Source organism: Peromyscus eremicus, chromosome 19, assembly GCF_949786415.1.
Source record: "Peromyscus eremicus chromosome 19, PerEre_H2_v1, whole genome shotgun sequence".
Lineage (NCBI taxonomy): Eukaryota > Metazoa > Chordata > Mammalia > Rodentia > Cricetidae > Peromyscus > Peromyscus eremicus.
This window is the reverse complement of record NC_081435.1, coordinates 1,029,012-1,042,049: the sequence shown is the minus strand read 5'-3', so window position 1 is coordinate 1,042,049 and position 13,038 is coordinate 1,029,012. Positions and strand designations below refer to the sequence as shown.

The 13,038-nt window shown below is 43.5% G+C and overlaps 1 protein-coding gene and 1 non-coding gene across 3 annotated transcripts in view; one reads left to right on the top strand and one right to left on the bottom strand.

Moving 5' to 3' along the window:
* Window positions 1-13,038, bottom strand: part of Greb1l (GREB1 like retinoic acid receptor coactivator) — a 129,402-nt gene that overhangs the window by 10,835 nt on the left and 105,529 nt on the right. For both annotated transcript variants that reach the window (XM_059246190.1, XM_059246189.1), the window contains 6 exons: window positions 12,121-12,695; window positions 11,828-11,930; window positions 9,724-9,879; window positions 9,310-9,449; window positions 7,439-7,600; window positions 7,086-7,290 (listed from right to left, as the gene is read on the bottom strand). In XM_059246190.1, the coding sequence (XP_059102173.1) occupies window positions 7,086-7,290; window positions 7,439-7,600; window positions 9,310-9,449; window positions 9,724-9,879; window positions 11,828-11,930; window positions 12,121-12,695 (1,341 nt within the window). The remainder of the gene's footprint in view (window positions 1-7,085; window positions 7,291-7,438; window positions 7,601-9,309; window positions 9,450-9,723; window positions 9,880-11,827; window positions 11,931-12,120; window positions 12,696-13,038) is intronic.
* On the top strand, window positions 5,170-5,301 carry LOC131896216 (small nucleolar RNA SNORA33). The gene has a single exon (XR_009375384.1). It is a non-coding gene; the product is annotated as a small nucleolar RNA SNORA33 (small nucleolar RNA).

Genomic DNA, 13,038 nt, shown 5'->3' with positions numbered 1-13,038 from the left:
GCTTCCATTTAATAGGACTAGAAGTTCTAGCCAGAGCAATTAGGCAAGAAAAGGAAAGTGGCCGGGCGGTGGTGGCGCACGCCTTTAATTCCAGCACTTGGGAGGCAGAGGCAGGCAGATCTTTGTGAGTCTGAGGCTAGCCTGGTCTATAGAGTGAGATCCAGGAAAGGCACAAAGCTACACAGAGAAACCCTGTCTCGAAAAACCAAAAAAAAAAAAGAAAGAAAAGAAAAGAAAAGTGATCTCAACCAGAAATAGTAAAATGTTGCTCCCTGACAATATATCATACATGGAGAAAATACACAGAAAACTGTTAGAACAAATAAGAGAATTCAGGCCAGGTGGTGGTGGTGCATGCCTTTAATCTCAGCACCTAGGAGACAGAGGCAGGCAGATCTCTGTTGAGTTTGAGGCCAACCTGGGCTACAGAGTAAGTTCCAGGAAAGGCTCCAAAGCTATACAAGAGAATCCCTGTCTCAGAGAGAGAGGGACACACACACACACACACACACACACAGAGAGAGAGAGAGAGAGAGAGAGACTGAGAGAGAGAGAGAGAGAGAATGAAGAGAATGAGAGAGAATTCAGAATTTAAAAGGAACGGTCTCAGGAATTTAGTTCCATTATAGCATGAAAAGGTAGACTACTTAGGAGGCAAAAGACAGTACAGTGAGAAACACAAGATATTGATGAAGAAAATAAAAAGATATGCCAATAAACAGAAAGATGACCAATGTTCATAGTTACAAACATGTTTTGTAGATAACCATTCTTCAAAAGATCAGTGTTGGGGAATATTATTTTAAAGTGTGTTTTGTTTATGCTGCATTTTGTTTAACTCTGTGAAGCTGTTTTACTGTGCCTGTCTAAAACACCTGATGGTCTAATAAAGAGCTGAACAGCCCATAGCAAGGTAGGAGACAGAAATATGCAGGGCTGGCAGGCAGAGAGAATATATAGGAGAAATTTGGGAAAAAGGAAGAAATCCAGAGGAAGAGGAGGACCCAGGGACCAGTCACCCAGCTACATAACAAGCCATGGAATAAGAAAGAAAGTTATACAGAAATAGAGAAAGGTAAAAACCCAGAGGCAAAAAGTAGATGGGTTATTTTAAAGTTAAGAAAGCTGGCAAGAAATAAGGCAAGCTAAGGCCAGGCATTTATAAGTAAGAATAAGCCTCTGTGTGTGATGGGCCCCCCCAAAAGAATAAAAAACAACATTCTGGCACTCAACATGGGGTGGATTTCCATGTAGGGCCTAAGAAAGCTGGAAAGAAAGGAAGAAAGAAAGGAAGGATGGACATGGCTCATTTAAGACATGCTGATGTTCAGCTGGTAGCACTAAATAGAAACAGCAAGGTAAGTAAAAATGCTTGTGGCTTCCCATAGCTGGGAAGGTTGAATGCAGTTCCTGGTCAAGCACCTCCTACCAGGCCGCAAGCTTTAGGCTTTGTTTTCACTAGCCCAGAAGTGGGCAGAGCCAGCTGAAAGCTGCATGCATAGGATCCAGGTTAGCAGTTTAAAGGTTTGCTTACATGGTCAAAAAAGACTAAAGAATATGCAGTAAAAGCGATCCAGATGGAAAAAAACCCTAAACAGGTTCCAGTGTGTTTTACAATGTGCACAGGCTTAAGAAATAAAGAAAAGGGTATGAACAGTTATAGAAAGAAAGAGTTTAATAAAGTCTTTATAGAGAGAAGTAAAATAAAAAAAGAAAAAGCCACACAAAGATAGGAAATACACAGGGATTCTGGATCCTATATAGTACTGTGTTGACTCTGAATTTTTTTTTTTAAATTTACTTATTTATTATGTATACAGTGTTCTGCCTGCATGTATGTCTACAGGCCAGAAGAGGGCACTAGATCTCATTATAGATGGTTGTGAGCCACCATATGGTTGCTGGGAATTGAACTTAGAACCTCTGGAAGAGCAGCCAGTGCTCTTAACCTCTGAGCCATCTCTCCAGCCCGACTTTGAATTTTTTGAATGCTAATAAGCAAACAGCTGCTAAGAGACATGGGATTGTGAACTGGACTGCTAAACTCAACCAATCTAGACACTTTAAGGAATGCTTTAACATTAAAAAAGTCAAAAAATATATTTGTCAAATGGAAATCAAAAATGCTTTGGAGTTTTGTTCTCATGGGAAATGAGAGGCTGTGGATTCCTGTAGGAATATATGGATCAGGTGTGATCAAGGGAGACCTCCTGAACTTTGAGAGGTGATATCTATCATCAAAGGTTACTGCTGGTCTTCCCAGGACTTGGTCATTATCTCAAATTGTCTCTCTGGGACCCTAAAGATGCCTTTGTCCACAGACAGCAGTAAGCAGTATGGAAAAAACTATGCCCACATTCTCAAGAGTTGGGGGGTGGGGGTGGTCTTTTTTTGTGGGTTATGGATGTTAGTTACATTTAGGGGAATATAGGAATGATAAGATAGAAGGGTAGATTATTGAATCTACTTTAAATAATAGGGTAGATTATTGACTCTACTATAAACTAAAAGACAACTATTGATCTCAAATATTTTGTATTTGTAAGGACTTTTGTATACTGACACAAATTTAAGGTAATTTTTGTTGCAACACACTGTATGTATGTTTCTGTTCTTGTTTGGGGGATTTTTGTATATTGATAAAAATTTAAGGTAATTTTTGTTACAACATATTGTATGTATGTTTTTATTTTTGTTTGAGGTATTGTGCCTGTGCAGTTCATTTGGAAATGTAGGGTGAAGTTCTAGTAGATATGTTAGGTATGCTTTCCAGATCACATAGAGAGATATTTTAGATAGATAGTCTTCAAACCTTTCAAAGGCCTACAGAATATAGCATTTAAAATGTTTTGTTAACTTCGGGTTTTTTATGACAATGAGACACATCTGCTCCTGGCAGTACCAATTTACTTCAGAGATGATGGGCATTGAAGAAACGCCTTATGGAGTTTGCTTTCAATGTGGCAAGGCTAGTCATTTGGGCAAGAAGCTGTTCTTCCCTGGACTGCTTGATGGTATGTTGTATAAACTGTATAAACTGGACATGCAGGACCCACAAGAAAGTGACCACTGGACTTTGCCAAAACAAGGCAGGATAGTCCTTCAAGATTCCTGCTTCACAGAAGAAACTGCCAGACAATCAGCAGGACACAGAGGAAAATGACTGATAAACTTTGCCAATATAGGTGGGACAGTCTTTCAAATTTTCTGCTTCATTGAAAAGTCTTCCAGATACTACGGGTCTGTAGGATGAAGATGGATGCCCCAATGTTGCAGAGGAACTTTGAGTTACTGTCCAGGCAGTCAGATGTCTCTGTCATCTAGAGTTTTTGGAAGTTGTTTGCAATGCACTTTTTGTTTACTTAAAATATACTATATCCTTCTGGGGCCTTTGATGGAGTTGAAGACTTGATATAGTTTCAGTTTTCCTTAAATATGATAGAAAGTAAATTAGGCATAAAATTTTGGATTTACTAAAATATGTAGATTATGGAGTATTTTCGTTAAATTTACCAGACACAAATAAATTGGAATTTATTACATTGTGAATGTAATGTTTATTTCATAATTGTTCTTATTGTATACAGTCTTACTATGTTAAAGTTAAAACTTTTCATTTTTCAGAAAAAAAGGGGGAAATGTTGGGGAATAATTATTTTAAAATGTGTTACTTCTGTTTATGTTTTATTTGTTTAACTCTGTGAAGCTGTTTTACTGTGCCTATCTAAAACACCTGATGGTCTAATAAAGAGCTGAACAGCCCATAGCAAGGTAGGAGACAGAAATATGCAGGGCTGGCAGGCAGAGAGAATATATAGGAGAAATCTGGGGAAAAGGAAGAAGTAGCCAGAGAAGGAGGAGGATGCAGGGACAAGCCACCAGCTACATAACAAGCCATGGAATAAGAAAGAAAGGTATACAGAAATAGAGAAAGGTAAAAGCCCAGAGGCAAAAGTAGATGGGTTATTTTAAAGTTAAGAAAGCTGGCAAGAAATAAGGCAAGCTAAGGCCAGGCATTTATAAGTAAGAATAAGCTTCTGTGTGTGGTTTATTTGGGAGCTGAGTAGCAAGCTCCCAAAAAAAAGCAGAAACAAACAACAACAGATCAGTAATTTTATGCACTTACCAATTTTTTTCATAGAAATAGAAAAAAATCTATCCTTAATGAAATCTGAGAGCACCTCAAATTGCAATAAAATTGGAGGTCTTACTGATGTAGGCAATGATTTTGTTTTTCAAATAGCTCAAAAGGTGAAAATAGAGAAGTTAGACTATATTAAACTAAGAAGCTTTTGAAGCAAAGAAATAATCAACAGAGATAAGACAACCTACACAAATAAGAGACAGCATACAGAATGGGACAAAACATTTGCAAATTATTGATCCAACAAAGGATTATTATCTGGAGTGTATAAGGAGCTCAAAAATCTGAGTAGCAAATAATGCAGATAGAAAGTGGCTGTAGCCAGGTGGTGGTGGTGCATGCCTTTAATTTCAGCACTTGGGAGACAGAGGCAGGCAGATCTCTGAGTTCAAGGTCAACCTGGTCTACAGAGTAAGTTCCAGGGCAGCCAGAGCTATACAGAGAAACACTGTCTCAAAAAAATAAAAAATGGGGAAGAAAAACTGGACTGGCTTGGAATGATGGTGCACAACCTTACTCTTAGCACTTGAGAAGTTTAGACAGGAGAATCACCAGTTCTACACTCGGCATGTTTACCTAGCAAGATGTCTAAACACAGACTCCAAATAGCCTAGAAGAACATAAAATGCTCAGTATCACCAATCATCAAGGAATGCAACTCAAAACTGCAGTGATAGCATCTCACCTCAGTGACTATGCCAAAGTGACTTTAAAAGTGACGTTAAAGTGACTTAACAACTTCGACACGGGGGCAAAGGGAAAGGATCTCCTATATGTTAGTGGAGCAGTTATTACAGAAAACGTGCAGAGTCCAACCTAAAACATACTGAAACTAGAAGTACCATGTAATCCAGCAAATCCACTGGTTGGTGTATGTCCAAGAGACAGAACCATTATACTGAAGAGACACTTGCAGCCTTGTGTCTATTCACAACACCTTCAATAATGGGATCAATCTAGATTCCCACAGATAGAGACAGTATGAGAACACAGAATATTTCTGGCCATAAAAAGAATGGAATCCTAAATTTGCTAATTAGTCTGCCTACCTGAACGTGTTTCTTCAGAACTTCTGAAAAAATCTGGTAACAGTGATGCCATATTGTGAACCTTAAGAACAACTAAAGTCTTTTTGGTCCATAAAAATGGCTACAGTATTGTAATGTTGAAAAGTGTTTTTATAAACTTTCAGTTAGAATTTAACTGTAACTAGTTCTAAGAAATGAATCTTGAGGCCAGGTGTCGGTGGCACACGCCTTTAATCCTAGCACTTGGGAGGCAGAGCCAGGCGGATCTCTGTGAGTTCAAGGCCAGCCTGGTCTACAGAGCGAGATCTAGGACAGCTACCAAAACTACACAGAGAAACCCTGTCTCGAAAAACCAAAAAAAAAAAAAAAAAAAAAATTTATTTATTATGTACACAGTGTTCAGCCTGCATATATGCCTGCAGGCCAGAAGAGGGCAGCAGATCTCATAGATGGTTGAGAGCCACCATGTGGGTGCTGGGAATTGAACTCAGGACCTCTGGAAGAGCAGCCAGTGCTCTTAACCGCTGAGCCCTCTCTCCAGCCCAAAGAACTGAATCTTGAAAACCTTAGTAAAGAGCATGTAGACTTTTCTAACAGACTGTGGTAAAGAATTTCAGGTTAAGGATGTCAGTAAGTACTTCAAATGCAAGAAATGAACAACAACAACAAAAGAAATGGCTTGTTTTTTTTTTTAAACAAAAAAAAAGAAAGAAAAGCTGGGTATTGTGGTACACACCTTTAATCCCAGCACTCAGGAGGCAGAGGCAGGCAGATCTCTGAGTGCGAGGCCAGCCTGGTCTACAGAGCAATTTCAGGATAGCCAGGGCTACGCAGAGAAACCCTGTCTTGAAAAAAAGAAGAAAAAAAAAAAAAAAGGAATCCTGTCACCTGTAGCAGCGTGGATGAAAGTGGAGAGTGTGTAAGCCAGGAACAGAAGGAGAGACCATCTGAGAAGCGCTCAGTGGAAGACGCTCAGTAAAGTCTGTTCGGGGCAGCAAGGAGCAAGTCCAGCAAAGAGCACCAAACAGGAAGAGTCAATTCTAGTTTTCCATAGCATCGCTGATTAACTTGATTAAAACAACACATGATACATTTCAACACGACTGGGAGAATACAAAACTCCAAACACATAAAAGTGATTCCTATTTAAAGAAAGTGTGTACACTCTGATTTGATTATATGTTACATATGTTATCATATTATAGTCCATACAAGTATGCAAATATTTCTGAAGTTTTTAAAAGTTGCAGGTTTTATGCTTCTTCCTTTCAAAACTTAAAGCCACACGGTAAAGGTAGTGACATATAAAGACAGATATATAGCGAGCCAAGAAATAAACCCTCTTGTATATGACAAGGGTGCCAATACCATTCAATGGGGAAAATGTCTTTTGGAACATCTGGATAGCCACACGAAAAACTGGAGTTGTACCCTTACCAAACAAGAATTAAATTAATTAAAATGCTTCAGTAACAGAGATGCTTCCAATACCTTGACTGGACTAGAACTTGCCTTATGCCCCTAGCAGGAGACACAGTAGGGGACCCTCTAAATCAGATACATCATCACCTCCCATCCATGTATTTCTCATGGATACATTCTGCCCTAGAATGTCCAGCCTGGGAACATTGGGAGTCTACACTAGGAAGATTCCCTGTCCCACACAAGGTGTTCAATATTCCAGTGATTTAGTGCTTACTAGTCCTCAGAAGTTAAAAATTCTGCAGAACTGAACAATAATGTTAGGATCTACAAAATCACAAAACAAGAGAGAAGGAAGATCTCGGAATCAAAAGACCTGTGGTTGGGAGGGCAGGGCAATTCCCAGAGGCAACCTCTGGAGACGCAAACCAAGGGAATGAGCTGTGCTTTTCCTCTCAGGCCTCCTCCTCCCGCCCTGAGGGCGCCCTTACCCACGCCTGCATTATTGAACATGCCAGGAAGCACCAGCATGATGTGGTTGGGCCAGTACTTTCGGTACAGTGGCATCTCATATTCTTTGACCACCAGGAGGTGAAGATGGCTGATGCCCTCCATAGCATGGAAAAGGTTTAGGAGTCCGTGTTCATGCCGGCCGCTGGAAGGGGTGAAAATGGGGCTCTTGACTGCATCTAGATTCTGCAAAAGGAAAACAAACGAGAGGAAAATGGAAGAGTAAAACTCTTTGATGTGAGTATACTGGGGACCCCTCCTAGGGCAGATATGAGCATCTTTGGGAACCCTAACGAGGGCCCAGCAACCCTCACACCCAAAAGCTCTGGCCCACCTTGTCCGAAACCAGAGGCAGCCGCATGCTTTCCAGGTGTCTGCCCTGCTTGCTGAAGACAAAATGACTCTCTTTGGACTTGGGAATGATGAAATAAAGCTGGACTTCTTCTCCCAGCATAGAAGAAGAAAATGTGAATGCATGAAGGGTGGAGTCAGACATCTAGATTTGCAAAAAAAGAAAGAGAGGGATGGTCAATATATGATTCCCAAACTTCCGGGCCATTCTTTTAGATTTTTGACCCGAGCAACTGATAAGAATAAGTGCCACCAGACAGTCTGGCTGTGACTAGCAATGTGTAAAAGCTTTATCATTTACTGTCACTGAGGCAGGGCAGTATGGAGCCCTGATGAAGCCTCTGCAAGGGTTAAGTCCCACTTGGCATTGTCTGTCTTTATTCCTCATCAGCTCAGGACCTTGACAGATGCTTAGTCTCAAAGATAAGATCCCTATGGGCTGCCCTGATACACACATGTTCCCTAAAGGCCTCAGTTACAGAGGACTCTTCTGCTCTGTGAGTCAGACTGAATACATTAAGTTTCAGCACTTAGAGAGTAGGGCTAGAATTTAAAATGTGCTTGTGGTGCCATCTTTTCTGGTTATAAGGGAAAATGAAGCATTTCCAACATTTAGTGTAGAACTCTGACATCAGGGAAAGACCATGTGACTCATAAAAGCCAATATAATCTAACCTGTTGTAAAGGTTGCTGGGACATTCACTTGCCCAGGAACCCATCTCCATGTATAATTATAAAATCACTCTTTTTGGGCTGTACAATGAAGCCAATAATTGATTTAATGGAAGGATAACAAATTTTCATCAGCACCTAAAATCCAAGTAGTTTTCCTAATAGTTTTAACCTAAATATTACACTTCAGAAAAAAAAGTTCTTCCTCTAAAAGTTCTTCCTTCTAGTTTGTTCTACATCACAAATGTGGAGATATATTACTTATATTGTAATCTCACAGAAACTAGTCAAGAGGGATTTTTATGCAGAAAATTCCTAAGCACCTATAATTTATAGGCCAAGGCACTTGTGTCTTCTCTATCCTATGAAGACTTGTGAACAGGGCCAGTGGGATGGCTCAACAGGGAAAGGGCTTGCCACTGATCCCAGGGCCCACAATGGTGGAGTTAGGGAACCAACTCCTGCATGTATGTGTACACACACACACACACACACACACACACACACACACACACACACACACCACTTAATTAAAAAAATTGTTAACAGACTAGTAGGCCTCCAAGAAAACAAATGGATACTACAGGTAACCTGTAGCCCAGTTTTCAATGTGTTCTTTCTAGCACCCATTGAATTTCAGGATGTGCTTTCAAGGGGAGGTGTGGTCCTAAGAAGCTGGTTTGGGGAATTTTCTCAGCACAGCCTAGAAGCAACAGGGTCCCAGGTGCTCAGTGCCAAGACATAAAACTCAAGAAGAGAAATGGGGGAATGACATAGAGTTTCTCCCCCAAAGCAGGAGTGTTATTATCAACACTGCTGTTTCCTCCTTCTGTGTGTAAAGATGCCGAAGGGGCTGGAGGTGCTAGAATGCATATTTAGCATTTGCAAGATCCTGAGATGTATTCCTAATGCCCAAAATATGACGAAATAAAACCAGGCATGCTAGGCATGCCTACAATTCCATTCAGCATGCAGGAGGATTGTGAATTTGAAGCCAACCTGGAGCAGTGAGTTCCTGTACTAAAAAGAAGCCGGAGGAAGAGACAATGCTGAGCAATGGTTTACACTCTGTTTCTGTAGAGCCCAAAGCCAGGAGTCTCTGGTTTCATCCTCCCTTTTCCCCCGGTACCTACAAGGGCTATACTGGCCACAGGGTCCCAGGGAGGGCAAAGCGGGCTGCACCTGGGAGGTGGGCGTGAAGTCCATGTACTGGTGGCACTGTTCACAGTGGTGGAAGGTGTTGTAGGCCGCGTACTTGGTCAGCATAATAGACATGGTTTCTCGTTTCCGGGGCTCCTCAACTTTGCATTCCTTTATTACTTCTGTGTACAAGGCATGAGAAAGTGTTATCTCCATGATACACATATAAAGCTTGGAAAGAAATGCTCATTTCCTATACAGACTTCTCCAAGGACTTTATAAATTTAGCCCTGATAAGCAAGTTTAAAAATCAAGATGTATGTGTGTGTGTTCGTATGTAAGAGTGAAAACAGAATTATTGCACTCTTCTCAAAGGAGTGGACTGTCTCCCTCCCCCACCCCAAGCCCTGATTTAGAGTCCCCTCACCTTCAGAGCCTGGCTCTGCATACACTGACCTTGTTTGACCCCAGCCAGCTTCTCAGTGTAAACCAGGCTCATCAGACTGTACTTGGGGTCGTGCACACTGACGTCAAAAGGCATTTTGCTGAAGGTCTCGATGTCAGGCCAGGGCTCTCCTTCGGGCTGGCTTGCTCCACTGTTCTCATTGTGATCTAGGGCAGGGCAGGGCACAGGACAGGTGGGTTCCCCTCCTCCATCCCTCCCCCTCCCTCCTCCTCTCCTCCCTGCCATTCTGAAGCACAAAGCTGGGGAGGCTGTGACAAAGGCACTCTGAGAAAGGAGCTCTTTCCTTTTTTTTTTTTTTTTTTTTTTTTGTTTTGTTTTGTTTTGTTTTTCAAGACAGGGTTTCTCTCTGTAGCTTTGGAGTCTGTCCAGCTCTGTAGCCCAGGCTGGCCTCAAACTCACAGAGATCCACCTAGCTCTGCCTCCCGGGTGCTGGGATTAAAGGCATGCGCCACCACCGCCCGGCTTGTTTTTGTTTTTATTTATTTATTTTATGAGCATTGATTGGTGTTTGGCCTGCTTGTATGTCTGTGTAAGGGTGTTGGATATCCTGGAACTGGAGTTGTGAGCTGCCACGTGGATGCTGGGAATTGAACTTGGGTCCTCTGGAAGAGCAGCCAGTGCTCTTAACATCTGAGCTATCTTTCCAGCCCCCAAACAAGCTCTTATCCCAGAGTAGAAGGAACCATAACCATTCCTTCAGACTTTTGCCAGGAAGGGGATCTCTCCTCACTAGCCCTGATTAGTTTCTACAGCCCAGTTCCCAAACTCCCATGCTGTAAAACCCAGTCTCCCAAAATTAGCCACTCTAATAATATATTTTAATATATCATAGATTCATTAGAGAACCCTGACTAACAAGTTCTCACTAAGTTGCCAGATCCCAGGCAAGCCTTGATGGCATTCCCCCCTTGCTTTAGCTGGGATTACAGCTTGGTGAGTATGCCTGAAGCTGTGTGAAATTTTAGGATGCAAGAACCAAAGTCCCAGTGTATGCGGTACATTAGAATTACCGGAGTGTTCTGTACTCCAGTACACATTCATCCCCTCCCAACCTCCCTCACAGATCCCCAAGAGTAGTGAAGTCAAAATCTTTACCCAGGTGCCAGCTGCAGCCTTTGAGCATTTCTAGAACTTGAATCCTTTTCGCAAACCTTAGTACTTCACCCCTCTAGGCACATACTTAACCCCTCAAGTGCTGGGCTCAGATAGCTCTTAGAGACTGAGGGATGGGCATTCAGGGTGTTAAGACAGCAGCAGGCACATGGTAGGTGTGCAATCGATGCTGTTTATTATTAATAAATGAGTAAATTCAAAACGCAACTCAAGGCTAGCTCAGTAGGAAAAGTGCTTTGCAGCCAGGCTTAATGACCTGCCCAGGGTCCTCAGGACCTACGTGGTGGAAAGAGAAAACTGACTCCCAAAAGTTGTCCTCTTACCTCAACCCATGTACCCTCCCATACATACATGCACACAATAAATGCAAGGCTTTTTTAAGTAGCATAAACCACTTTGAGGAAAAGCCCAAGATTACAAATATAGCTATTACTTTTTGATATAAATAACATTTGATTTTTATGCTGTTATACCTTGCATTTTGTTGGCAGTCTCAAGCATGTTCTTTTCAGGAAGGGATCTTATGCCTCCCAGTGCACTTTTAAATCGACCCTCCCCAGAGTGACGGGGAAAGGAGACAGCTAGCCCCCTCCCCCTTCCCCGTTGGATGGGAAGTGACAGAGAGCTCAGAGGCAGCCAGGGGGAGATTGCAGACTCTCTGTAGCTGCATGTTGGGTAAAATCAAAGGCTGTGATGCCAAGGAACACAGTGCAGAGCTGGCAAGAACCACAGGGTTTACCTATCTAGGCAATGGACCTACCTAGGTACCAAAGCTGATGAAACACATTGCGCCCCCAGCAGCGGGCTGCACACTGGAGAAAGGCTCCCAGAAGCTGAGAGCCACAGCTCACTTGGGATTGTTAGCTGAGCATCCTGCCCTTCGTTTCATGATAGCTCTGCAATTTAGGTCCTCTAGACACCCAGAGGGGGAAGCAACCGTGGCTCGTGGGTCTCCGCCTTGGTTATAATATCAAGCCTCACCTGTGTTTATCTGTTCCTCATCATACACGTCTACCTCCAGCAGCCGGATGAGCATGCGGAAAAGGATCCTAAGGAACTGTAAATAGGAGCCAGTCTTTCCCACCTATGGAGAAATTTGTAATTGAGGAAGGGTGGAGGAGGGGAAGAGGGAAAAGAAAAAGAAAAGAGATTTCTTTCACACTTTGGCTCCTCAGCTGAGAACTGGATGAGGTCTTCTGCCACCCCCGCCAACCCCCAAGATGTCCCCCTACAGACAAGACAACAAGACAAGGCCTGCCCTGTTCCATCCCTACCTGGGGGGGCCCAGTGAGCAGTAGCCGCCTCGGGTGCGAGGTCCGGGCGCCTGAGGCGGGGTCTGGCTGGTTGCTGTAGTCAGCATGGTGCTGCCTGGCAGAGGTCCACTGTCTGTAGTAAAGGGACTGCTCCTCGCTGCTCATGTCCTTGTGCAAGCCCGGCCGCAGAGAGCTCACCCAGGCCACATCAGCGTGGGGTAGCAGGGATGAGGAGGGTGGCAGCCTGCCGCCCTTCTGGGATCCCAGCAGGCTGTATGCAGCTTTGGATAAGATCACCACCGGGGGCAGGGCTGTGTGCAGGCCCCGGCAGCCTCTGGGGGGCTGCCCTGACCACGCAAGAGCCTGGGCACTCGAGGATGAGGACGAAGAGGGCTTGGAGGTGGTGCTGCTGGCCATTGGAAGGCCCACGGAGTCACACTCCCGCTTCAGGCTCTCTCCAGGCACAGCAGTGCTGGCGGAGACCCCTTCATCCAGCCGCACGCTGGGGGTGGGGCTCTGGAAGGTGGAGGTGAGAGGCTGCTGCTGGGACCTGTCAGCTGTGCTAGAGGAGCTCACCCCATTCTCCATGATGGAACCTGGAAGAGGACAGAGGAACTCATCCTATTCCCACCCCGCCCTGATGTCAAGGTCAGGAGGTAAAGGCTACTGAAGAAAAAAACCAAACCAAACCAAACCAAACCAAAAAACAACGAAAAAAGCTTTAGGTACTGCAGACAGCGATGGAATATTCTCTCTGCCTCAGTCTCTACACCGTTCTCTCCTGCTCGCTGCTCTGGCTTGCCCGGGTGGAGGGAGGGGGGAGGGGGAGACACCAGCTAGAAGTCGGTTCTAACTCCCCTGGCTTCCTTCCCACGCTGTCCTCTGAGTGACCATCTTTCTCTGGAAAGCCAGGCAGGGTTCACAGGGTCACAAGATCCC